Below are 27,434 nucleotides of genomic sequence, written 5' to 3'. Positions count from 1 at the left end.
AATATTGAAAACTCTCAAAACAACACATTAAGTTTTACCCTCTCTTAGATATCCCAGGCCTGAATGTCTACAGGACACCTCCAGCTCTATATTCCAAAGACATAATTATTATATTACATAATATATGCATACAAATTATATAAATATTCTATTGTATATTATAAAATATTATAGATATATTTATAAATACAATGAATAATTATATAGTAATTAAATATAATTATTGTAAACCTCAAAATTTCTCAGACTTATGAATGTTAGGGGTTTCCCCCATTGGGGAATCTTCTACTTAAAAAATTTCCTAGCAGATGGTGAGAACTCTACTTGAGTGTGGGGGCTCCTAGCTATGGGAGTATCCCTGCTCCACCCTACTTAAGACTGCTTTAGGACAGAAAACTGCTTGCTAAACAATGAAAGTACTTTGATCCATGCTTATAGAAGGGATAGGAAGTTCTTTGAGTCATGACTGTTTTAGAATTGATACAATGGGATACTAAGTACCTATAAAGGTGGGGCAACTTGTAAACTACTTAAACCTAAAAGGGTGATAACTTATTCAGAGGTTTTTTCTTAATGACAACACAGCAGCGTTTTTTTCCTGACTTACTAAAGAGATTAAAACTACTTAGCTGTGAATTCAAAATGGGCGGTCCTTTAGAAACATCTACAGTGATTGGTAGATGTAAGGACTTAGGGGAGGTGACAGAGGAGATTTTGCCCTTAAAAATAAGAGCTTGGATCTCATTCAGGGATCTCGATTTCTGACTCTCATTCTGAAGGAGAGCTCCTTGAGGAGCTCCTCTGAGGGGCTCTGTCCCTCTGGGGTAGGAGCTCTGGAGGCTCTTGAGAGAGGCCCTTTGAAACAATCTTTGGCTAGAAGACTCTTTGAGGAAGGATGCTGGCCTGGTGTCACTAGTATCCTTGTTTAGTCAGACCTTGTGGTGAGTGTTAAAAAACCGACTGATTTCTCTTTTAAGACTCAGGTCTAGGCCATATTGACTTGAGGCCCTTCATACTTATTCCTTTCTTACTCTCTCTCTCTCTTTCTTTGATTACTCATTGTATTGTTAATTAAAATCTCTATAAAACTCAATTGACTTGGGCATATTCATAATTGTTCTATATTCCCTGTCTCCCAAACATTTTAATTATAACAGTTTATGGCTCCCACTCTTTTATCTACAACAATTTAAGCCCCTCAACTAATTTTAATTGTAACATTATAAAATAATTAATTTAATTCAAACTCAACAGGTCTCAAGGTAAGCTCATTATTTTTCTCCTTAAACCTCCTCCAGACAGACATCACTATTTGCTTGTCTCAAATTTCATAACCTTGAATTTATCTTTGAGACTTCCTTCTCCCTCATACCTAAAAGATAATAAGTTACTAAGTCTTGAAAATTTCTCTGCAACATCCCTTGATAGGATAAATCTTATCCTATCTGTCCTCCCACTACCATAATCCAGTCTTTTATTCCAGTCTAATTAGATCACTATAATAGCCTCCTAACAGATTTTCCTCTACTCGATTTCATCCATCTTTCACATGGCAACCAATATACTCTTGCACATAGAGCTCCATTTGCTGTTCAAATACTCTCCAGAAACTCCCTAATATTGGCAAAGTGGTCTCCTTAAGTGTAGATCTAACCATATTACATTACTACTTAACCAACTCCTCTGGCTTTCTGTTGGCCCTAGAATCAAATATTAACTCTTTTGTTTAGCTTTTAAATCCCTTCACAACTTTGTCCCATAACCTGTATTTTCAGACACTTTACATTTCTCTCTGTTCCACACTATGAAATGCAGCCAAACTGGCCATCTCTTTGCCTCCACCCCCGTCATATCTTGTCTCTATATTGTTGTACTAGTTGTCCTCTATGTCTGAATTGTACTCCTCTTTTACCCGAATATAACACAAAGAATTCTGCTTTTCTCAATTCCCTCAACTAGTAATACCCTCCCTTTCAAACTACTACTTTGCAATGTCAGGAATAAAAAAAAAAAACTAAAATAAAAACTAAAACCAGAGGAAGGGTTCAAAACAGCCTTTTGCAGTTGGCCATAATGTTAGGAATGAAATAGTGTCTGTCTAGAGTGTTAAGCATTTATTAATAAAATGAGAGTGAGAGATTTAGCCTCACTAATTTCAGGTATGATCTGGTCCTAGGTTTCACCCCAAAATGGTTCCCCCTCCATGCTCCAGGGAGCTGATCTGTTTAAAGAACAAAAGTAAAGAGACTTTTCCTTCCTGTGCTAGCCTTATAAATCCCCCTCCTTCCTCCCTTTGTGGTGACACTGCATGTTGATGCTCAGTGGGATGCCAGGGGACACCAGATCATTAGATATATTACTCTGTGCCATGGGAAGGTGTTTTCCTTCATATAGCACTGAGCTACCTTTTTTTTTTTTAAACCCTGCCCTTCTGTGTATTGGTTCCAACACAGAAGAATGATAAGGGCCAGGGAATGGGAATTAAGTGACTTCCTCAGGGTCGCAAAGTGAGGAAGTGTTTGAAGTCAGATTTGAACCTAGGATCCAGGCCTGGCTCTCAAGCTGTGCCCATGAACTACTTTCTTTTGATGTTTGGGGTGTGTGTACAAAAACAAACAATATAATATATACACATATACACAAATAGATAGGTGTACACACACAATATATAATATACATACATACAGAAATAGACATTATGTACACACACAGCAGTGAGGTAACTAAGCAGAGAGAGCACTGGTCCTAGAATCAGAAGACCCAGCCTCAGGCAGTTAGTAGCTATATGAACCTGGACAAGTGAGAAGGAAATGGCAAACCATCTAGTATCTCTGATGAGAAAGCCCCACTGACAGTATTGGCATGCTATGATCCATGCAGTCATGAAGAACTGGGCATAACTGAACTTCAATATGTGTGTATACTTACACAAGTGTGTATATACATATATGCATTATGTTTGTGTATATCTGCATGTATGTATGTATATGTGTGTCTTTGTTGTCTTCCCTTTAAGAATGTGAACTCCTAAAGGGTAGGGATTATTTCATTAATATCCTCAGAGTCTAGCACAACACCTACTTACTCACTGACTGATTAGCTCCCTACTATCTACCAAGTCCAAACTCTTTGCCTGGGATTAAAGGCTTTCCACAAGCTAGCATCCAATTACTTCTTTTCTTACTTCATAATACACTCCCTTATCATGCCATCTGTTTACAACCAAGCTAAACTAATCTCAAACTCTCAAAAAAACCATTCTTAAGTACCTCTGCCTTTGTCCAGGATGTTTCCTGTGCCTAAAAGTCCTTTCTTTTCTCCATATATCTTTTACCATAGACATTTAGCAAATTATTCAACATATTAACTAGTTCACAAATATTAGCTGTGACAAAATACAATATATATGTTCTTCAGGAGACTAAATGCTATTCCTGTCTACAAAGGACAAAACTTCTCTGTACCACATGTCTAAAGCTTTCCTTTTCTTACATAGCTTACCCACTGCTCTGAAAAAGTTTATGTAGTCACAAAACAATTAGTTTTGTATAATAAAGCACACACAATTGGTCATTTTACACACACACACACACACACACACACAGTCATTTCATCTTTGAAAATGAAAGACAACAAAAACAAAAAGTACTTTCCCCACTTATGGTGGAGGTTTGTATAAAACCTGACTATCATATTGCTAAATAATTTTACACCTGCTTCTCATTAAACTATTCAGAAAAGTAATTACAAAGTTACATATTTATGTTTCAGAAAAAATCAATGAGGGAACCTTTAGTACACTTAAAAAAACCTTTGTCTTTAAATGTCATAGCATTGCATACAGTTTTTATTTAAGGTCTTTATGAAATTTTTACTTTAATTCAGGACATATGCATATATCTAAACACTGAGGTCTAATCAGTTACTAGTCAAAAAAGAAATCAAATCAACTATGTAATTATAAATAGTCTGAATCCAGATGAAGCATATAACAACTTGTTAAATAGGTATCAATGTTATTTTTGTGTAAATGTTTTTATTTATAGGAATTTATATAACTAATACTATCTGCTTAAGTCATGATAGGAAGAAATTAAAAACCCATATTCAATTGTAACAATATAAGTACCTGAAATAGCATTTGTGAATTCATGATGTTCTTCAAAAGAATTCAATTCTAAATGGGATGATGCAGAACAGTTCACTGATCCAAATTCTTGAGTTTTTTGTATTTTTTCTCCTTGATAAGATGAGTCATTATTCACAACATAAATAAATTTTTTTGTCCTCTTTTTAAAATGAGATATTATGCCTGTACTGTTCAAAGGTGCTGAGTTACGTTTGGAAACTGTTGCACAGCTTCCTTTGCCATCTGTGTTTGGAGATAATAAACCATGCTTTTCAGGACAAATAATATCATCTAGAGATGATTTAGGGTTTTCCAGTTTATTCTCAAAAACTTTAGCTTCTGTTGTAATGCTTGCGTTCACTGTGCAAAGGGAAGAACATTCCAAGAAATCCATGCTGACGGTTTCTTCAGATGTTTGGCGCATCTTAAACTTGGAATTTTTCCTATCTTGGGATATTGCATTTGGTGGAGAAATTTCAGGAGATATCTGTTTTAATAACATGACACTGCCTTTATTAGGTGTGGTAATTTTCTCTTCATCCTCCTTATATGCTGCTATTTCCACAGTTTTTAAAGTACTGAGGCTGGAACATTCATTGCTTTCATTTGCTGGTCTTTCTTCTGAATTTTGAACACAAAAAGAAATGTGTGGCAGTGGTGTTTTCTCTATCTGAGTTACATCTAAACCAGAAAGGTTTAGCTGAGACCACTGAGTTGCTGAGGATGGTACATCATCCTCCAACATTTCTTCATTAACATTCTTAATAGACTTCTGAATTTCATTATTTTCTGCTTTTGAAATTAATGGATAACAGTATTCTAGTTCAGTTTCAGATGCACTGGAATAGTTTTCCTTCTTACTTAGGTTTTTAGTATCTTCATATTCATTAGTTTTTGTTTTAGAATATTTTTTCCTAGTTTTATCACATTTTACTTTTCGTAGATTTCCTACTATATAACCAGTAAAACTGAATGAAGCATCGTCTTCTACAGGTGTATTAATTATTGGATCACATATTTCTTCTTCCATAATATTTGGCATATTAATCATCTTTCCACCATGGTCTTTGAAGTTATTTCCATCATCAAATGAATCATCTATCATTTTTTCCAGTTCTATTAAAATAAAAATACATCTTTAAAAATCATTTAATAATGACTCAACTCATGTCAAACCACACAAAAATTATATGAAGAATTATTGTTATTCCAAATATATTTATCTATAGGTATGTATATATACATAATCCAATGAATAAGAAAGGGAGAGGGATGTCTCTATTCAAATTTTATTTTCAGATATACTTAACAATTCTAATCTATATTGCAGTCTTTGTTCTAGAAGATCCAGTAGTTACTATTTCATATTTTCATGTTTCACATCTTTTCAGCAACAGGGCTGAAAAGTACAATTCATCAACTTAAGTGTCTATTTCCCAAAAACAAAGCAATCCTTGAGGTCATCTTGGTCTTATTTATATATCTATCTTATCAGATTAGGCAAATATATGAAGTGCTTAAAGATTCAACCTTATTCAAGTACCTAAGAAATATTCATACTTTCAATCACCAAACTACTCAAGCCTATTCTTTAAACATTTTTTTATCTATTTTTAAAAAAATTATTACCTTCTGTCTTAGTATCAATTCTACGACCGAAGAATGGCAAGGGTAGGCAATCCAGGATTAAATGATTTGCCCAGGGTCACATAGCTAGCCAGTGTCTGAGGCAAGATTTGAACCCAGGTCCTCGCAACTCCAGGTCTGGCACTATATCCCCTGTGCTACCTAGCTGCCCTGATACTATTTATTCTTAGTGTCCTTAGTGTTATCTAATCTTTTGAGAAAGGCAGAAGGTGTAAACTGACATTTGGAGTCAGGATAAACGAGTTCAAATATCAAGACAGAAACTTACTTTATGTTCATAAAGCAAGTAATTTACTCTCTCTGAGTCAAATGAGTTTCATTTGTAAAATAAAGAGCATATAGGCACCTCTATCACAGGGTTGTCATGAGGATAAAATGAAGTAACTATATAAAAGCACTTAACAAACCTTAAAATTCAATAAAAATGCAGGGTGTCTCCAAAGTCTTAAGTTTAAATTTTTAACACTAAAGTTTCGAATTGCCTCAAGACTTTTGAAATGTCCTGTATAAATGTGAGCCACAGATTATCTTTTTACCAATGACAATAAAATAAAATATCCTTTGCCCTTCCAGTATGAATTTTTTTATTCACTTCCCAAATAAAATTATTAAGCTGAGAGAATTTTAAATAAATCTAGCTACCCACTTTTGAAAAATGTAGCCTATTATTGGGGAACAAGTACTGAACTGAGAGTCAGAAAAGCTGAGGCTCAGTCCCAGAAAACACTTCCTCCTGGTTGTCTGATTGTGGGTAAGTCTCTTCACCTTTGTGAGCTTTAGCTTCCCCAGGGGTAAAATGAGAGTAAGAATACTCTTACTAATTGCCTCATGGGGATGCTGGGAAAACAGAGACTTATCTTAACAGTGGAATTTACAACAGAAATGGCCTTACAGGCCTTTTCTCTTTTCACCTGAGTGATAAAGAAAGAGCCAGTTGTATATAAATGGTAACAAGGCAAAGCAAATCAATAAGCGATCAGATTCTTACCCTGGCTTGTGCCATATCCTTCTGCATGTATGTTTTCAATGTTTGGCACAGAAGAGGTGCTCCTATCAAGTCTCTTAGGTCTTTCACCATGCTGAGATAAATATTTTTGTAACATCTGCAAAAATTAAAACATTGATATAGAAATTCTAAGTCTTAAATTTTAATATGTATTAAATACCTGGATTTTAAGAAGTCAGTGAGATAACCTACTTCTAAAAGTATTCTTAGAAATTACTTTATAACAATTTTAAGTAAATTATTCATTAGAGTATAGAGGACTGAAGGTGAACAAAAACAAAAACAGAGTAGGGAGTGGGGAAAATGGAATAGAAAGTAGTAAAGCTATGGTATAAAACAGATCCACATAGAAAGCAAAATTATGAAAGTCCTGAGACTGGAACTCAGGAAAGGAGAATTTTAGGTTTAGATTAAACATTCTATCAAATATTAGGACACATTTATTCTATCACATTTTCTATCACATTATTCTAACACATTTATTCTATCAAACATTAGGACACAAATATTAGCACAAACTATCAAATATTAGGAAAACATTCCACACTAGTGGGCAATAATGGAGCCAGGAATAAGAAGGACCCATCAGAAGGTATAATCACAACTTCAGCAGTTCTTCCTACAAAGACGATGAATATTGTTTGAAGCTACAAAAACAAGTGTTGTTTAATAATTGTAAAAACAAAATTTTACCACCTCTACTACTTTACCAAATATATTTCACTTAACAAGTAAAGATTACATACAGTCATATATACCTTGTCAATAAATATCAAGCAAAAAAAGGGCAACTGAAGCAAAAAGCATTATAAGAATACAGAGGAGGGTTCTATGGAATTTATGTGTTACGTGGTAATTTCTCCCAAATAATAGTCATTTGAGAGGTGGCATGTCAGAACAGAGAGAGAATTTTGGAATCAGGAATAGCTCGGTCACATCCTGACCCTAGAACCCCAGACAAATCACTTGTCCTGTCAGTAGCTCTTGAACACTCTACACTGCAGAAGAGGTTGCAATCTTTATTGGTGGAGGAGAATTTTTGCCTGAAGAGTTCCCAGTATCAAAGAAATCACAGAACCAGGATAATAATAATAATATAATAAAACAGAACCAGAAATGATTCAAATTAAATTTTATTAACAAGGTATCATTTCCGGTTCCAAATCATGGCTACAGATAGCAGTGAGTCAGCTAATGTAATAATCTTTGGCTATATCTGAGAAATACCATGTCCAAAGTGAGAGAATAAATAGGATAATCCTGCTGAAACCTTCCTCAATTAGGCTACATCTAGAATATTATGTTCAGTTGTGGGTATATTTTGACATTAAGGAGCTGGAAAACATATAGGAGATGGCAAACAGGATGATGAAAGAATTTGAAACTATTACTTAAGATTGAGTAGAAGAACTGGGGAATATTAACAGTAATAATAGCTATCATTTACAGAGCAATTCACGGTTTGAAAAGCACTTGACAAATATTATCTCATTTTATCTTCACAACAACCCCTGGGAGGTAGGTGCTATTATTAATGCCATTTTACAGATGAGGAAACTGAAATAGACAGGTTAAATGACTTACTCACTGTCACCCAGATAGTAAGTGGGATTAGAAATCAAACCTTCCTAGTCTAGACCCAAAGCTGTACCCACTGCGCCACCTAGCTTCCTGAGGGAGTAGAGATCTCTTCTCTGCCCCTGGCTAGATCTCTCCTTTATTCTCCCAAATTTAGAAGTTAAAAAACATAAAAATCTGTGCTGGCTGTATTTATACAGTACTGATTACAACTCTTATCTACTGTTTATCAAAACATTTATGCATTATTACCATGAAGCATAACAATGACTATAACATTAAGTTCAGAACCAATTTACTGTGAATATAAAATTAAATGCTGTTCATTAATGCATTACTCAGTCTTAGTGTCAAAAAGTCTGATATAAAGTTATTAGTGAAAAACCTCTAAATTATTAGCTGCTGTTAGCGGAATTCAACTTGGGTGTTGAGTTTCTAATCCACACCTTCTCTAGGAAGACTGGGAGTAGAGGATTGCTTGCATAACAAGCATTAACTGAGCATCTACTAGATCTTCTAAGCATCTATAGGCACCATGTTTGGTGTTGGAGATACAAATACAAATAATTAAACAATCTGTACTCTCAAGGAACCTATAAACTGCATTCATATCCACTCTAAATTAGAGCTCAGGGAATCTTCTCCCCAAAGATGCTCATTAAACAGCTAAGTGGCATAGAGGATAGAGTGTGCTATATTTGAAATCAGGAAGAACCTGACTTTAAATCCTGCCCAAGATACCCCAACACAAGGGTGTGGTTAAGGAGTAAATGAAATAATATTATAAGCATTTTATATCACTCCATAAATGCTATTATTACTACTATTATCAAAAATTCCCCAGCAGAAAACGGGAGGAAGAATTGTTATTATAGAAACATAAATGTGATTATTATATATATATATAAAGTACATTTAAATACTGCAAGCTGAGGATATCATTGCTATCTCTCCATGGCATGTTCGGTGCCAAGAGAACATGTCTTTGACTCAAATAGTACCTGAAGTGAATAGGATTAGAAACAAATTTGTGCCTGCAGATTTCTGTCCCCATGGTAACTACAAGTCCTTAAAATAATCTTGATCTGCTGAATGATTTTGGAAAAACCTGGAAAGACCTAGACAAACTAAAGTGAGCAGAACCAGAAGAACATTGTACACAGTAACAGCAATATTTTTTTATGAACTGTGAATGACCTGGTTATTTTCAGCAATACAGTGACCTAAGACAATCCCAGAAACTCTGAATGCAAGCCAAATCATTCATACACTCTCTCTCCCTCTCTCCCCTCTTCCTTGAGATTTCTTTCAAAAAATGTCTAATTTGGGAAAATATTTTATATGACTTGCACATGTAAAATCTGTATCAGACTGCTTACCATCTCAGGGAGAAGGAAGGGGATAGAGATATTGAGAGAGAATTTGGAACTCAAAAGTTTTTAAGAAATGAATGTTAAAAATTATTTTTATAAGCAGCTTGGGAAAAATTAAATGTTCTTTAAAAAGCTAACCTTGATTTGAATGTTTTAAAAGTGTACTCTTTTAATAAGATTTTACAAAAAGAACATTATTCTAACTTCCACTTTAGAAAGGACAATAAAAAAAAACAAGAAATAACAGTCCTTAAACTCAATATCCTACACAGTTCTATTATTCTCCCCACATAAAAACATTGCTTAGGCCCTATTAATTCTTAAACCTCTGCTCAAACTTTAAAAAAAATTACAGTCAATTAATGCCTTTCTTCCTCTGACCTCAAAAATGATTTGTTTCAAATTACTTATCTGCATTTATGTATCATTTCGCATTCCTCAGTTATTTGAGACTTTTGACATGTTGGCAGAGGGACAAATGGAATCAGTCTAACTCTTAATTTCATCACCTCAAATCAAGAAAAATAATGCCAAAAAGTGACAAAAATTACAAGGGAGAAAAGGAAACACAAGATAATTGTACTTAAAACAAAACAAGAGACAGCTAAGTAGCAAAGGATAGAGCACCAGGCCTAGAGTCAGGAGGACTCAAGTTCAATTTTGGCCTCAGACACTTCCGAGCTGTGAAACTCTGGGCAAGTCACTTAATCTCAAATGCCTAGTCCCTGCTACTCTTTTGTCTCAGAACTAATACTAAGACAGAAGGTAAGGGCTTTTTTTTTTTTAAATGAAAAAATTAGAATGCAGCCTTACTAACGGTCCCTCCAAAAGAACTGTTGTCATGTATCATGAACCCCTCACTCTTGGGGGAAAAAATGTCTGGAGCACTTCTGTCCAATTCCCTTGAAGTTTCTTCTTGGTTATGGACCCAGTCTGAACCCCAATATCTCTTCTTGCCTAAGCATGGCAATGAAGAAAGAAATTCTGACTAGAGACTACAATTGAAGCCTGAATGGTAGATTTAATGAACACAGGAACTAAGAAAAAGGAAATCCAACCCTGACCTAGAGAACAGAAATAAGGGACATAGTAAGAGGGAAGCTAGAAATCAGTAGCTAATAAACATGTATAAACATAAGAAACATGTAGAAAAAGAAAAATGTAAAAAGTCTGAAAGATCAATATATATATGTACTATATCTAGGTAGTTAGAATTTTGCTCATAGGCTGAGATAGCTCTGCAATGTAATAAAATGTCTATATATTATTAAATGGTCCACCATGTTCTTATAGAACGGACAAAATAGTTTAGAGGCACACAGTCTTTATATACATATGGATAGTAAAACTAAAAAGTTACCCAGACAAACTAAGGGAATTGGCATAGACAAAAAGGAAATAAAAATTACCATGTTTTATGGATCATATGATTTTCTTAGGATATTCTAGAAAGTTAATTAAAAGGGGGCAGCTAGATGGCTCAATGGATTGAAGGCCTAGATTAAAATTTGGCCTCAGATATTTCCTAGCTTTGTGACCCTGGGCAAGTCATTTAAGTCCCCATTACCTACCCCTTATTGTTCTTCTGCCTTGGAACCAATATATAACATTGATTTCAAGGGTTAAAAAAACTTACCTAAAAAAATAATTGAAACAATCATGTCAGCAAAGAGGGAAATGAAATTCATATTAAAAAATCATCAGCATTTCTTTATATTAGTAACAAAACCTCAGAAGAGATAGAGAAACCTGCTTAAAATCACAAGAATATATAAAATACTTGGGGGTCTACCGACAGTCACACATAACAGATAAATACAAGCCAAAATATTATTTTAGTAGCAGAGAAATCTAAATAATTGGAGAAATATTGTTCCTGGGTAGGTTGAGCCATTATACTAAGAAGGAGAATATAACCTAAATTAATTTACTTTTCCATTTGGAGGAACAATAAGTAAAAATCTCAAGAACAATAAAAAAATGGAAAGAGAGAGGTCTACATTAACCAGATTTTAAACTATATTTGCCATTGTTCAGTTGTTTCAGTCTTGTCCTACTCTTTGTGATCCCCATTTGGGGTTTTCTTGGCAAAGATGAGTGATTGCCATTCCTTTCTTCGGCTCATTTTACAAATAGTTAAAGTGACTTGCCCAATATTACACAGCTAGTATGAGGCCACATTTGATGAAATTGCATAAACAAAACCAATGAAGCTAAAATTAGAAGAAGCAGGAAAATGGGAGGAAATAGCTTTGTAACAAGTTTCTCTGATAAAAGGTCTCATTTCTAATCTACAGGGAATTGATTAAACTTTATTTTTTTAAAATCCTTACTTTCTGTCTTAGTACCACTTCTAAGGCAGAGAGGGGCAAGGGCTAGGCAAACAGGGCCAAATGACTTGCCCAGATAACACAGCTAGGAAGTATCTGAGACCTCTTGACTCTAGTTCTGGTGCTCTATCCAGAGTCATCCAGCTGCCCCAAAAATATATAAGAATAATAGTCATCCCCCAATTGATAAATGATCAAAAGATATGCAATTTTATTTTGAATGCATATTTTTAACAGAATTTTGCTTTTTATTAGGGAGAAAGGGGGATAGAAAACAATGTTTTTTTTAGCTGGAAAAAATTATGTCACTAAATAAAAAACATTAATATTTTTTAAAGTTACAATTTATGAAATTGGTTGGAAGTCATTTGGCTAATGGCTATACTTTGAAACATGAATATTAAGAAAACTCAAATTATCAATAGATGAATGAAAAAGCGACCTAAATCACTAATAATTAGAGAAATGCACATTTGAAAAAAACTCTGAGGTACTCTTTCATACCCATTAGAATGGCAAAGTTGTACAAAAAGAAAAGAAAAATTGAGAAATTCTGGAGAAGCTATGGGAAAACAAATACATTAATGCATTGTTAGTCAAGCTGTGTCTAGTCATTCTGGATAACAATTTGGAACAATGGTCATGTCATTAAATTGAACCTACCCAACTATAACTCCAGTGATCAAATTAAGAGGAAAAAAGCCCGTAATTTCAAAAATACTTATAGCAAAGAACTGGAAAATAAAAGAGTGACCACAAATTGGGAAATGACTAACTATATTAAGGTATATGAGAGGTATACTCTGTAAGATGTACTATTACACATATTACACATATAATACAAATATTACACCATAAAGAATGATTAACAGTTTCAGAGAAACTTGGGAAGGTTTATATGAGCTGATGCTGAGTGAAGTGAGTAGGTGTCTATAGAATACCCAGTTTTAAAACACCTGAGGGAGATTCAAAATGTTTGAAAAAAGAAAGTATAGTGAGCCACCCTACCCCCCCCCCCCAACCTTCCTCTGAACAGATTGAGAAAACTCACCAAACAAACTCCTAATCAGCAAATCCAAGAAAAAAATCACAGGGATATGCAGAAAATGAAGACCAAAATTGCCTAAGAGCACCACAGAAATCCCTATTCCATAGAAATCACAGTTCCAGTCTGTTTGCTGGTTAGTATCTTTTGCTCAGGAAAAAAGAAAAAGCCTTTGATTACCATTGGTAATTGTTGTCTTTTGCTTTTGATTTCTCAGTAATAGTTATGATACATTTTTTGAGATTATAGTTTTCCCCCCAAATTAGTCATGAAGAAAATCAATCATGAAGAAAATCAGGAACAACAGAAAAAGCAATTGCATAGAAGTTAAATGCAAAACTTCAATTGAAAGCTGATATAATAGGAAAGTAGGAGAACCTGGGATCAAATCCCAACTGTTACGCTGGCAAGTGACTTCATCTCCCTGAGCCTCAGTTTCTTTATCTGTAAAATGAGAGTTTTTGGTCTGCATGATTAGTGAGGTTTTAAAAACTATGGCTTGCAGCATATTCCATTCATAATATGTACTCACAATTGTAGTATCATCAGGAGTCCTAGCTCCAGGAGTCTGACCATCTCTGACTGAAAAGAAAAAAGTTAGGTTTTTTTATATAACTGTTTTAGTCAATCCTTATGGCTTAATAAATGAACATTTGTTTGGCAGGCAATGAGAGAAAAACAACTGTGAAATAAGCCCCATTTACATTTCATGGCTATGGTGCTCCTAGGTACTAGAGGCAGAGAAGGTCGACTTTACCTACCATAAATGGACATTGTCTCCTATCAACCAGGTGCTCCACAGGAGGCCATTCTACTCAATACCTCTGCTCCCCGCCAACATATCAAACCTTTCCACTTCTCAAGTTCTACACCCCAACTCGCACACTTAAAATGGATTAATAAGCTTTCAATTCCCTAAGAATGAAGCTCCAACTTTTCAACATCATCACACAGTGGAATATGTATGGTACTGGGCAGAGTGCTGGGCTTGAAGTCAGGAAGATCTGAGTTCAAATATAGCCTAAGGCACTAGCTGGGTGACCCTAAGGCAAATCACTTAACCTCTGCTTGCCTCAGTTGTTTCATCTGTAAGATGGGGATTAATAAGAGCACCTACTTCCCAGGGTTGCTGTGAGACCATGAGATAATAATTGTAAAGTGCTAGTGCTTGGCACATAATGGGTGCTATATAAATGTTAGCTATGCACAATCATTCATTCCCTCTCTTGTCCTATGACAAAGTTTCCCTATTAGGAACTAAGGTTACTGTTCTATTAGCCATAATCAATTCTCTAATTAAATCTCCTCCAACTCCCAATTTTGTTATTTATATGACACTTTATAGTTTATAAAGTGCTTTATAGACCATCTATCATATATTTATATTTTCTATCTCTTTTTTGCTATTGTTTCTTCCCATCTACTTTAAATCACGGTCAAGTCTCCTCAGTCCTAGAAAAAAGGCTCCCCTGGTCTCCCTACTACTCTCTACTATCTCCAACAATAATAATATCATTTCCCTCTTCTCCTTTACTGCCATTCTACCTGCAGATACTTCTTATAACCGATGCGTGCAACAAAACCAATTTCTTCTCTCCTCAACCTCTCCTGCTATTTACTCAGCTTCTGCAACATATTTCCCTCCTGACCATTCTGTTTCTACCAAAGCTGTCAAAGAGCTCCTAATACCAAGTCAAAGGTCTTTTTCATTTAGAACTCAGTAGCCTTAACTTTCCTTCCTAAAGCTTTTGATCCCAACAAGCAATCCCTCTCTCTAGGTATCTTCTCTTCTCTGGTTAGTCACAACACATTCTTTGTTATTCTGACTCCTCAGAGGGCTTTTCATTCTCTACCCAAAATTCCTATCCTTTGTCTCCTTTCTCTTCTCTCTCTGCACTCTAAATGGACCATGCTTTGATGCTTTTGTGTTAAAAAATAAATGTCCAAATAGAAGTGTGATTAAGAATTAAAATGATCTTCCATGTCAGTTATATTGCCTGTTTACCTATAAAACCCTCAGAAGCAGTTGCTGGATGCTGAAGCAGGCAAAGAACTAGATTTCAAGCATGGGCTCCACCACTTACATGGAAAATTACTATGTTTTCAAAGATTTGTTTTCATGCATTACTTTGTATTAGTTCTGCTTTTCACCACATGACACATTTTCCATAGCATTACCTATTAGCACAGTTGAACTGAGGGTGGGGGGAGTGGCCAGAGAGCTAGACCAAGACATATCTGGATCCACTTCAGCTCCCAGACTTTCAGAAATGTGTTTTGGTGTATTAACCTGAAATCAAAAAGAGAAAAAAAAAACCATACATATATGTTTATATACACACATATAAAAACATATACACACATATATGAGTGTTTGTGTATGCTTAGCAGGCTCTCATGAATAAATTCTTGTCTTGAATATATGTATATTGCCACCATAATGTCAATTAAATCTTCATATGCTTCTAGTTTCAAATATTAAGAGCAAACACATTTGCCTCATTAACAGATGGCAGTTTAATTTGCAGAAATGCAATGTATTTGCATGGAGAATCTCAGAGCAATAAGACAATACAAAAAACTATTAAAAGCTCACATTATTAATAATTAAAATAACTTACCTTCATTAGTTTAGGGGTATAAAGTAAGTTTCCATATGCCACTAAAAAGAATGAAGGGGAAATTTAGTTAATCCACCATTTAAAAAAATACAAAAATTCAAATTTAAAAAGAACATATACAAAAAAATGGCTATTCATACCAGGCTTCTCCCTCTGTGGAGTTCTGTATGCGCCTCGTAAAACTGCTGGACTAAAATATAAAACCACTGAAATTATTCAACAGAGAACTGGAAAGATATTATGTTATATAATATTGTATTATGACAAAATTACAAAAGGGTAGCTAAAATTTTAAATTTTGGAAGATTTAAGAAGTCTAGATGTAATAGCTGTCTCTAGAGTACTAAATATAGACATAAATTATATAAAAACCCAACAAATTTTCCAATTGATCACATCTTTTAAAAAGTCTCTGCTGCATTCTGAGCTTTATCTGGAGTAGGCTCTTTATCTGGAGGTAGGCAGCATGTTTCATAGTGAGCCTTCTGTAATTGGGGTTGGCTATTGTAATGATCAGAGACCTTAAGTCTTTTGAAGTAATCTGTGTTGACAATATTTTTGACGACATAACTTTGTACTCCTATCTGTTTATTTCACTCTGCAGCAGCTTATGCAAATGTTTCTAGGTTTTTTTCAAATAGTCCCCCTCATCATTTCTTATAACAAGTTTATTCCATCACATTTATATTATATTCCATAACTTGTTTAGTCATTCCCCAACTGATTGAGGTACCACATAAAGAGGTGCTACATTTTTGAACAGATGGTCCTTTTTCTCTCTTTGGGGTATAGATGGGTATGCTGGCACATGTTTTAACAAATGGATCTCCAAAAAGTTCAGCACATTTTAAAGTGTAATCTAAATTATGAACATTTTCTTCACCACTTTGTTTAGTCTAAACAATTAACAAAACAAATCAAGCTCTGATGTTGTGGTATTTGCTCATTTCAAGGGCATAAATTTGCTCATACTAAAAATTTAATAATTGGCTTCACAAGCCAGATACAGCTTAGGAATAGTTCATATTTCTTTCCAGAATGGTCAGACCAATTCATAATTCCTTAAACAGTACATTAATGTACTTGTTTTCCCTTGGCTTCTTCCAGTATTTGTTGTTTTTTCTATTTTGTCAATTTTGCCAGTCTGATGGGTATAAAGTGGTACCTCAGAGTTGTTTTAAATTGTGATTTTCTAATTATTAGTGATTTTTATTTGGATATTGAGATCTTGAACTACTCAGATCTTTTAACCATTTATCAATTGAGGAATGGCTGATTCTTACAAATTTCAATCAATTCTCTATATGTCTTAGAAATATGAACTTTATCAGAAAAATCTGGCACAAAGATCTCCCCTTCATTTCCCTGCTTCTCTTATAATTTTAAGTGCAATGGTTTTATTTGTACAAAACCCTTCTAATTTCATACAATAAAAATTTTTCATTTTACCTCATGAACCCTGCCCTCTCTCTCGTTTGGTAATGATACCTTCTCATTCAAAAATCTGAAGGCAATTTCTTCCTGGCTACTCTAATTGGTTTAACTGCCCCCCTACCCCCATTTTATGTGAACTCAACACATGTGAATTCAAGTATATGTGATTGACAATTTTAAAAAAAGGCAAAAAGAAGTTAAACAAAAATATTTAATTACATGCCAAATCACACCACTTTCCCAAGTGACTCTCACAGTAGTTCAATCAATCAAGTTCATTTTCACTCTAAGAGTTAGTGTGAGCGATCATTTTGTTTTGTACCAAACAACAGCTCCTGCACCAGTCTTTGTCAGGAGCTCTTACATGTAACAAATCATGTCCACATCAGAGCAGTGCTTCTCTTTGTTTCATTAATACTAATTACTAATAATGGCTCCAAAGTACATAAGTAGTGGTGCTGGTAGTTCTGTATGAAGCCTAAGAAAAGTCATACAGTGCCTAGGTATATTTGTATAAGAAATATTTATTAAATAATGGTGTTTTCTATGACACATGATTTGCAACTCATGTGAAAGGTCTTAGAATGTATTGGTCATGTAAAATAAGGTCTTACTGTGTGTCTAAATCATATACTCATTTGGTACTTGATTTGATTTTAATTTGGGGTCAATTTTGGTCCATAGATAGCTTCCAACAGATTTTTTTTCCAGTTTCCCCCAAATTTTTATGAAATAGTGAGTTCTTGCTCAAAAGCTGGGATCTTTAGGTTCACTAAGCATCATCCTTCGATAATATAATCTCACGTCATTGAGGCAATCATGTACAAAACAAAGCAAATGCTGGGAAGCATTTCATTTTTGTTAACTGCTTCATCATACCTTTCACTGAGACAAGTACTGAGGGGTGGACTGGTAACATCATTTGCTTGACCTAATTTTGTCTTCAATACACAGTGACTTTTCCTAAGTTCTTTATCCATTGCAGTATCCTTACCTGTAATATAACAAAGTAATTATAGTAAGCATATATGGAATGATAATTTTTCTTCTCTAAGAGTCATTGATTTGTGGTGGTTTAACTTGGACCCTGTATAAAGGAAGAATAAAGACAATTTTTGAAGGTCATTTGGGCTTCTCAAAAATCTGAATAAAATCTGGCCATCAATACCTGCAATGAGTTGCCTTGGGAGGTTTTTGAGTAGAGAAGTGGCTTGATCAGGGGGTTAGGAAGATTATTTTGGCAGCATGTAAAGGATGGAATGGAGACAGATGTTGGAGAGACCAGTCAGGAAGCTCTTACACAACAGTTCAATTATGTAGTCCATAAGTAAAGAGTGGAAAAGTAGGAACTTAAGGATATTAAAAGAAAAAAATGCCAAAGGACTAAACAGATATAAAAGAGGGGGAGGAAGTAAAAGAATAAAAAACTACCTAAGTTATGAGCCCAAGTCATTAGAAAGATAGAAGTAATAAAAATACAAAAGTTAAGTTGAGGAATTTTGAAGGGAAAGATGAGTTTAAGCTTTAGAGACCAAGTATTTATGTGCCAGGCACCAATTGAGCTAAGGGAATAATATAAAGATGAAAGCAAAACTATTTTCCCCCTTCAGGGGCTTACATTCTACTGGAAAAACAAAACAATGTATACACACAAAGGTAGAAATATATACAAAATAAGCTTTGAGAGGAGGCTAATGGAAGAAGAAATGAACAAGGCCTTGGCAGTAGGTGGTGTGTAAATCTTATCCAGAGAACAAGGATTCCAAGAGGCAAAAGTGGAGAGGGAGAGAGCACTCCATACACATTGGATACCTGGTGCAAAGGCCTAAAGAAATACAACACCATGGAGGAACAGCAAATGGACTAGGATGGCCAGACCAGAGAACCCAATGAGGCAAAGACAATGTAGAAAACTACCAACATTCCTTCACAAATAACTTTGAAATGCCTCAAATCAAATTCTGGAGTGGCAAAGCCAAACAAAAGATGTGGGTGAGGGGAACTAATAACTGGTGAGAGATTATAAGTGGACTCCTATGCTATCACTGGATGTAGAAACAGACTTTTGGGTAACCACTGCCTATAAGCCCTCTCAGAGCTAGATAAGTTTAACCAAAAATAAATAAGAACGAAGTCAAGGGGATGAATAGGATCTTTAAAAAGTGAGGCATGATAAGACCCCTGGAGAAAAATGAACGGTAATAACAAGGGCAACACCTTTTTCTATTGTACACAGCACCTTAACAAAAGGCAACCATATGAGAAGGTATAAAAACCACACAACCAAATCCAAAAAAAAAAAGCAGAACTATTAAATAAATCTTTTTTTCCAGATCATTGTGCAATAAAAATTATATTTAATAAAGGGTATTGGAAACATAAATTAGAAGTTAATTTGGAACTCTAGTGGACTACTGGTGGAGTTGGGAACTGATTCATCCATTCTTAAGAACAATTTGGAATTATGTCCAAAGGGCAATAAAACTGTGCATACCCATTTTTCCACCAATACCACTACTTGTTCTGAATCCCAAAGAAATTAGGGGAAAACATTCTGCTCTTTATAATACAATGAAGAACCGGATGTTTTTAGAAAAGCCTTGGAAGATATATATGAACTCATGCAAAGTGAAGTAAGCCAAAAACCACAGCATGCTACTGTACACAGTAACATCAATCTTGTAAAGATGATCAACTGTGAAAGACTTAGCTTCAGTGATCAAGACAAAAATCCATTTCAAAGATGCAAAAATAAATGCATCCACCTCCAGAGAGAACTGATAAACTCTCAACATAGATTGGCACATACTTTGTAAAACTTTACTTTTATTATTTTATTTTTTTATGCAAGATGGCTAATATGGGAATATATTTTGTGTGATTTCAAATGTATAATCAATATTAAATTACTTGGGGGCAACTAGATAGTTCAGTGGATAGAGAGCCAAGTCTAGAAACAGGAGATCCTGAGTTCAAATCTGCCCTCAAACACTTCTTAGTTGTGTGATCCTGGGCAAGTCATTTAATCCCCACTGCCTAGCCTAGAGGTAACACTCTTCTGACTTGAAACCAATACTTAGTATTATTTCTAAAATGGAAGGTGTGAAGATTAAATTTAACTCTTCCCTGATTGTGAAAATGAAAATAATTAACTCTCCCCTGATTGTGAAGATTAAATTGTAACCCCTGCCCATTTTTAGATTTAATCATCCAAAGTGTAAACACCCTACTTAAAGTTGAGTGGGGAGATCTGTCCATTGATTTAATCACTAAAGATGTAAACATTTCGTTCACATTTGAGTAGGGGAGGTCTTGTGCAATAGTGGGTGATGAATCAGAATTAAACTGACTGCCCCTTAGCAGTCCCAAAGCAAAGCTTCAACTGTGATTGGTAGATGTAAAATTAGGGGAAGGCACAGGAAGTGACACAAAAAAAAGTGCCTTTAAAAAGGAGTGACAACTTCCTGAGTGCAGTTCTCCTTGGAGTTCTTCATTCTTTGGAGTGGAGGCTAATGGAGAATCTGCTGACTGGACTTGAGACCCTGTTCCTGGTGAGGCTGTGCTTAAATCTCTTCTGTTGGACCAACATGTAGTGAGTGAAAGCTGACTCAACTGCTAGATTTTCTGAAAAAACTGGCCTCTGGAGAGACTTACCTCTTGAGACAGACTTCCCCAGGTCCTTGGCTTTGCCGAGGCCTAAGGACTAACTCTCCCTGCCTGGGTTGAGCCAAAGACCTGTAGTAAATTACTTAGTGCTTAAGCTAAATATCTTGCCCTAACCTCTCTCTGATTTTTCTTACTTCACGCTATCTATATTTTGTAAATAAATCTCTTTGGAATTAATATAAATTCCTGGCAACCCTATTTTTAAATATAGCCAAGTTCAACCTTTTTATATAATTAAACCCCTTTTTTTCCCTTACAAAAGTAAGAGTTTTAAAAAAATTAAATTGCTTGCTTTCTCAAGGAGTAAGGAGGAGCAGGCGAAAGGGAGAGAATTTAAAACTTAAAAAATTATAAATTATTCATTTTTCTTACATGTAATTAGGAAATATTTAATGAAATAAAAATAATTTTAAAAGTTTTAAAATGGTAGCATACCTTTATAAATAATAAATGATTAAACAATACATAAACAGGGCAGCTAGGTGGTGCAATGGAGTACTGGCCATGAAGGCAGGAAGATTCCTCTTCCAGAGTTCAAATCTGAACTGGGACACTTATTAGCACTATGATCCTGGGCAAGTCATTTTAACCCTATTGTCTGTTTCCTCATCTGTAAAATGAACTAGAGAAGGCAATGACAAACCATTCCAGCATCTTTGCCAAGAAATTTCCAAACAGGATCAGGAACTGAACACAACTGAACAATTTTTAAATATTACAATAAACAATAGCACTCAGCATACCAAGGTATCCACAGATCCCAGCTGACAAGGTTGAAGGTTCCAAGCAGAAGTGGCTTGAGGCTTGGGATTGGGGAGTTTGGGGTGTGGACAGAACATAGCCATAGGAAATACTGGGGTGAGGGGTAGAATGTGTAAGTACAGACCAGCCCTCCTCCACTTCCAGAAGACATATAATGAAAACAGCACTTTACCATAAAAAGAACTGAAGCTTGCCTATGAAAGTGTGAATGATCTGGGGTAGGGGGGAAAGGGATCAGGTGAAGGGAGATTGTAATCAAAAGTATTGCAGCTCCTGAATTACTATGAATTGAAATTTTGTTTTCACTGTTTGTGGCTAATGAAATAGCACATAAGTAAATGTGAATTTGTGTTATTCTCAAATATTTTCTAATATATCAATAGTGTTAGAACAAGTAGCATAGTAGAAATGACTGCACTAGGGGAGGTTTGCTGGCTCAGCTGATAGTCATGCCTAGAGACAGGAGGAGCTGGGTTTAAATCTGGTCAGAAGACACATTCTAGCTATATAAGTCACTTAACCCCAACTGCCTAGCCCTTACCACTCTTTTGCCTTGGAACTGTGAAGATTGGATTTAGCTCTCCCCTGATTGTAACAATGAAGACACTTAGCTCTTTCTTGATTGGGAAGATTGAATTGTAATCCCCAATCTATTTTTAGATTTTAATCCCCAAAAGGTGGTAACTCAGTATTTGAAGTAGATCTACCCATTTTAATCAACAAAAAGGTGTGGTTTAACCAAAAAGGTGTAATCTAACCAAAGGTGTGAACTAAAGAATGGGCAGTCCTGGAGAGGAGTGTCTGCTGTGATTGGTAGAAATTGTGAAATTTAGGGGAGGTGACACAAGAGAAAAAGATCTTTAAAAAGAGGACCACAGAGGCCAAAAGAATCAATCAATCAATCAATCTCTCTCTCCCCCTCCCTCCCTCTCTCTCTCTCTCTCTCTCCCTCTCCCTCCCCCCATCTCTCTCTCTCTCTCTCTCTCTCTCTCTCTCTCTCTCTCTCTCTCTCTCTCTCTCTCTCTCTCTCTCTCTCTCTCTCTCTCTCTCTCTCTCTCTCTCTCTCTCTCTCTCTCTCTCTCTCTCTCTCTCTCGTTCCTTAATATCTTAGACTCTATTAAATAAAATTACCACAAATTCCATTTCACTTTAGTAATTCAATCCCTGGTGGCCACCAAATTTGATATATTCAGTCCAACCACATATAAATTTAACAGAACTAAAAAGATTCTAAGACAGAAGGTAAGGATTTTTTTTAATTGTTTAAAAAAGTAAAGAAAGAAAGAAAATGACTGTACTAAATTTGCCTCTTTGTAACTTCAACCTTATTCCTACTTCTGCCCCCAAAGTACAAGAGACCAAATTAATTTCTCTTCTGTATGACAGCCTTAAAATACTTGAGTAGTCTAGGTTAAAATTTCTGGTCCTCCAAGTGATCCTCCTATGGCACAATTGAGGTCCTTCACTGGGCTTGTTGCTCTACTCTAGCCATTCTTCAGTTTATCAATTCCCTTACTAGATGGAGGTACTCAGAACTGAACACAATACTCCAGCAGTGACTTGAACAATACTGCAGGTAATAAATAATAACAGCTAACTTTTCTATATAGTACCTATGTGCTAAGCACTTAAGTATTATGTCATTTGTTCCTCACAACAACTCTGGTATGTAGATGCTATTATCTCCATTTTAAATACAAGGAAACTGAAGTAAATAGAGGTTAAATGATTTGTCCAAGACTACACTGCTAGTAAGGGCATCTAAAGCTGAATTTTTAAAAAACATTCCATTCCATTCTTATATTAGTTCTAAGACATAAGAGCAACAAGGGCTAGACAATTAGGGTTAAGTGACTTGCCTAGAGTCACATAAGCAAATCTCAGGCCACATTTGAACCCAAGTCCTCTCAATTCCAGGCTCAGTGTCCTAACTGTGTTAGCTAGATAATCTGTGAGACTGAATATGAACTCAGATCTTCCTGATTTCAGGCTAGCACCCTATCTACCTGTCAACCATATAGCTGCCCCTGGAGATAACGGTGATTTGCAACTGCCAAAAAGTAAAGAAAAGAAGAGGATCAAGAAAAGAAGCTGGGTAGGCAGCCATACTTATGAAGTTGGCAGGGCAGGGAGGAAGTAGAAAATGATAAAATGTAATGAATAAATTCAACAAGCTTTTATTAAATATTAAGTTGCAAGGTACTGTGTATCAGGAATACAAAAGATAATACAGACACACATATATATGTATGCCCATACATATACACATGCAAAGAAGTTTATACCTGATCCTAGAGGTAATAGGAAGCATTGAAAGACCTATGCAAAGATGTTGCAGAGATAGCTCAATATAGTATCAATACTATAGATATGGTCTCAACAGAAGAAAATCGTTACTTACAAAAACTGTTCCTTTCTCAATGCTTTCAATGTAATGCTCCTGTTTCCAATGTCATATTACACTGTAGACACTTGAGTTTTTTGCTTTATAAAATCCCTAGATCTTTTCCATATAAATATGTCTCACTAAGTCTCTGGCCACTTTGTACTTGTAAAGTTGGTATTTTTAATCCAAATATAATACTTTACATTAAATTTCACATTACTGATTTAGTACAATATTCTAGTCCTTTAGGATCTTTCTGATCTGCCTCAATCTCCTTCCTGTTTAGGACTGTCTGCAGATCTGATAAGGATACCAACAATGTCTTAATCAGTCACTGATAAAAAAAACTTCAACAACAGTCAAACACAGATCCCTTTTGATTCAATAACAACTAGTGTTTATATGGCAATATACAAGTATATAAGAGTTTGGATTTTGTATATATCAAAATGACCCCACTTTTTAATATAGAAAAAAATACACCCTACCGAATAAATTTAAATAATTTGTATTCAAATAAGTTACTCACCTAGGTCTAATTTGCAATGATCTGGTCCACTTAAAGGAGAGGAATTCAATGAACAATTTACATTCTGTTCTTTGAAGATTAATGGAGTTGATGCTAGTTGATTATAAGTGAAAGGTTTCCGCTGTGGGGTTTTAAAATAATTCACCTCAGTAATTTCAGTTTTACTTCCAGGGTCTTCTGAAATTTCATAATTATAGGGTGGAGCTTCTGAAGTAAGCTCTTCAAACCAGTTAAGGCTTATTGGCCCTAAATCTGCAAGAAAACACAAAATACCTTACACCAAGTCCAAGGACTTAAGAGTCATGTGATTTTATGGCTTGGGTAATGGAGAAAAAATGGTAAGAATCACATCTGATTATTTCTAATTTGCTTAGCATTTAGTCAAATTGTCATATGCACTTATGTTCATTGGATTAGAAACAATATTTGGGGGTACAAAGGAGAAACTGAGTAGAAGTTAATGAATAGGTACAAGCATTTATATGTACCTGATTTGTAGAAGAATTGAAAAAATGCATCATTAAAGTTCACCTTTTTTTCCAATATTCCCCCCCCACACACACACACACTATTTTCATTCCTATATTACCAAAAGATTACCCCTCTTGATTCCAGGGCTTTTCCTATTTATCCTATACATAACTTGTTTTATATATATATCTGTCTGCATGTTGCCTCCCCATTAGATGGTAAACACCCAGAAGGCAGGGACTATCCTTTTTAAGTATCCCAAGTGCTTAGCACATAGGAGATTAATGAATGTGTATTGATTGGTCCATGATGCATAAAAAAGTTGGTACTATTTATTTCTGTAAATTAGATACAAAACTTTTAACATTATTTTCACCCTGATCTTACACATAAATGCTTGCTGTAAAATAAAAACTCATTAGAAAGTTATAGTAGAACTATATTAAGTGATGGTAAATACGGAGGTTATTGGTTATTACTTCTTCAGTACAAGCAAAGGGACTTCTCTTTCAAATTTAGGGTTTCACTTTTGCCACATATTTTTACATTTTTTATTACACTGTAAAATGGATGTTAGTAATTGTGCAAGTGATATGAAGACAGCACCTTGCAAAGAACCTTCCACTCAAGAATTATTCTCTTTTAAGTCTAGCAAATACTTGCACAATCTAGGGTCACAAGTCATTCATTCAGTATTGTAACTAGTGTCTAAAATTACTTCTCAGGTTAAGTATTTATTAACACACATTAAGAGCAAAACTAACAGCAAATAAAGAGGGGAGGAACCTTGTTTCTCCTAAAGACATAAATTATCTCTAATTTTCTCCTAAAGATACACATTATTTTTAGGCTGTCCAGTAAATAAAGTTTCAAGTTGTGCCTTAAATAATTTCCTAAGGAACCTTTCAAGACTTACCTCTGTAGGTGTTATCGTTGAGTGAAACCACTTCTCACTATAAAGGCTTATATGCATACTTTCGAAATTAGTTGTTTACTAGTACACCTGGTATGGTACTAAGGGGCAAGTATACAATACAAAAATAAACAAGATATGCCCTGTCCTCAAGAAGCTAACATCATAAAAGAAGAAAGGAAGACATATGAGTGTTGGTGAGGGAGGAGTACTCGGATTAAATAAAAATAAATAAACAATTTTTAAAATGAAAAAAGCAATTGTGGAAAAATATTTGTGTAGTTTGTCCAATGAAATAACACCTCCTACCTGATTCACTGCATCTTGTTTTAAAAACTTCAAAAAAGGTTGTTTTCCCCTGGTATCCAGCTGACATTTTCTGTCAGTTAAGTCTGTTCAAGACAGGAGAAATAAATGCGAGGTTTTATCAGTTAACTCGAGTGCCGAAGGGAACTGACTCTGTGCCCTGGGCTAACCCTCCCGTTTCACAGACAGGTAAACTGCAGCCCAGAGAGGTTCCATGCGAATCCCGCTTCCTGCAGGGTTCCAATCCTTAGGTCAGCCTAGCTGGGGGCGACGGGGAGAATGGTAGAAGTTGAGGCGGCCCATGTCCGAGATCACAACCCACCCCTGACCCCAAGCCAGCACTAACTACAGCACAATCCCAGGTAAACCTACAACTCCCGCGCGAGAGAGTGAGAGTAAAACGCGGCTGGGGGGAACTCAGAGGCGCAGGCGCGACGCCCGAGTTTCCGAGGATTAATCCGGTCTGTACCCAATCTCAGCGAATTTTCAGGTTCTCGCGCCAAAACTCAGCCGGGCTGGCACGTGATCAAATGACGCATGAGTGTGGCTCCCGGAAACGGGATTCGGCGCGGCTTTTGCTCCACCTATCTCCAGTTGGGTCTCCTCCCAATTGGAAGATAAATCGGCTGGGTTGGGTGGCGGCAGAGTGTACTTGACACTTTACCCCGCCCTCCTCTTCTGAGAAGGGACCAAGTGTTTGCTTTGCGTATTAGCACGGGTTCCCCACTTCCGCCCACCTTCTCTGGCTGCGCCGGGACGCTCTGCACACGTTGAAAGAAAGATGGGACTAGCCTGGAGGCGTGGCAAAGGGTTGCGTGTGGGCGTGGCCACAAATTCCAGCCCTGTCTACTAACTGAGCCAACCCTAGGGCTTTGCCTTTTGCAGGCTCTTCAACGATTTTTAAAGCATTACGTTTCCAGACAGAAAGGCCAGAGTTCAAATTCCGTCTCTAGTAGGCAAGCCACTTACCCATGTCTGCCCCAGTTTTCTCATCTGTAAAATGTGGATAAAATGAGTTACTATTTCTGCTTTGCAAACTTTAGAGTACTTGTTAAATACTTGTTATTCAGTCATTTTCAGTTGTGTTTGACACTGACCCTTTAGGGTTTTCATAGCAGAGATACTGGAGTGGTTTGCCATTTCCTTTTTCAATCCATTTTACAGATGGGGAAATGGAGGCAAACTGGGGTAAGTGACTTGCACAGGGCCACAAAGTGAAGAAGTATCTGAGGTTACAT

General features: G+C 35.7%; 1 protein-coding gene across 1 annotated transcript in view; it reads right to left on the bottom strand.

Annotated features, from left to right (window-relative positions):
* The window catches only part of BRCA2 (BRCA2 DNA repair associated), an 83,076-nt gene extending 56,132 nt beyond the window's left edge, over nt 1-26,944 (bottom strand). The window contains exons 1-10 of the mRNA XM_016421873.2: nt 26,569-26,944; nt 26,200-26,282; nt 24,507-24,758; nt 18,043-18,157; nt 15,870-15,919; nt 15,730-15,770; nt 15,287-15,398; nt 13,641-13,690; nt 6,765-6,879; nt 4,130-5,245 (exon numbers count right to left, since the gene is read on the bottom strand). Of these exons, the coding sequence (XP_016277359.2) occupies nt 4,130-5,245; nt 6,765-6,879; nt 13,641-13,690; nt 15,287-15,398; nt 15,730-15,770; nt 15,870-15,919; nt 18,043-18,157; nt 24,507-24,758; nt 26,200-26,266 (1,918 nt within the window). The 5' untranslated portion in view covers nt 26,267-26,282; nt 26,569-26,944. The remainder of the gene's footprint in view (nt 1-4,129; nt 5,246-6,764; nt 6,880-13,640; nt 13,691-15,286; nt 15,399-15,729; nt 15,771-15,869; nt 15,920-18,042; nt 18,158-24,506; nt 24,759-26,199; nt 26,283-26,568) is intronic.
* Between the last annotated feature and the right edge of the window lie 490 nt (nt 26,945-27,434).

Source organism: Monodelphis domestica, chromosome 4, assembly GCF_027887165.1.
Source record: "Monodelphis domestica isolate mMonDom1 chromosome 4, mMonDom1.pri, whole genome shotgun sequence".
NCBI lineage: Eukaryota > Metazoa > Chordata > Mammalia > Didelphimorphia > Didelphidae > Monodelphis > Monodelphis domestica.
Note: the sequence above shows the minus strand (reverse complement) of the source record. Positions and strands in the feature narration are given on the sequence as shown.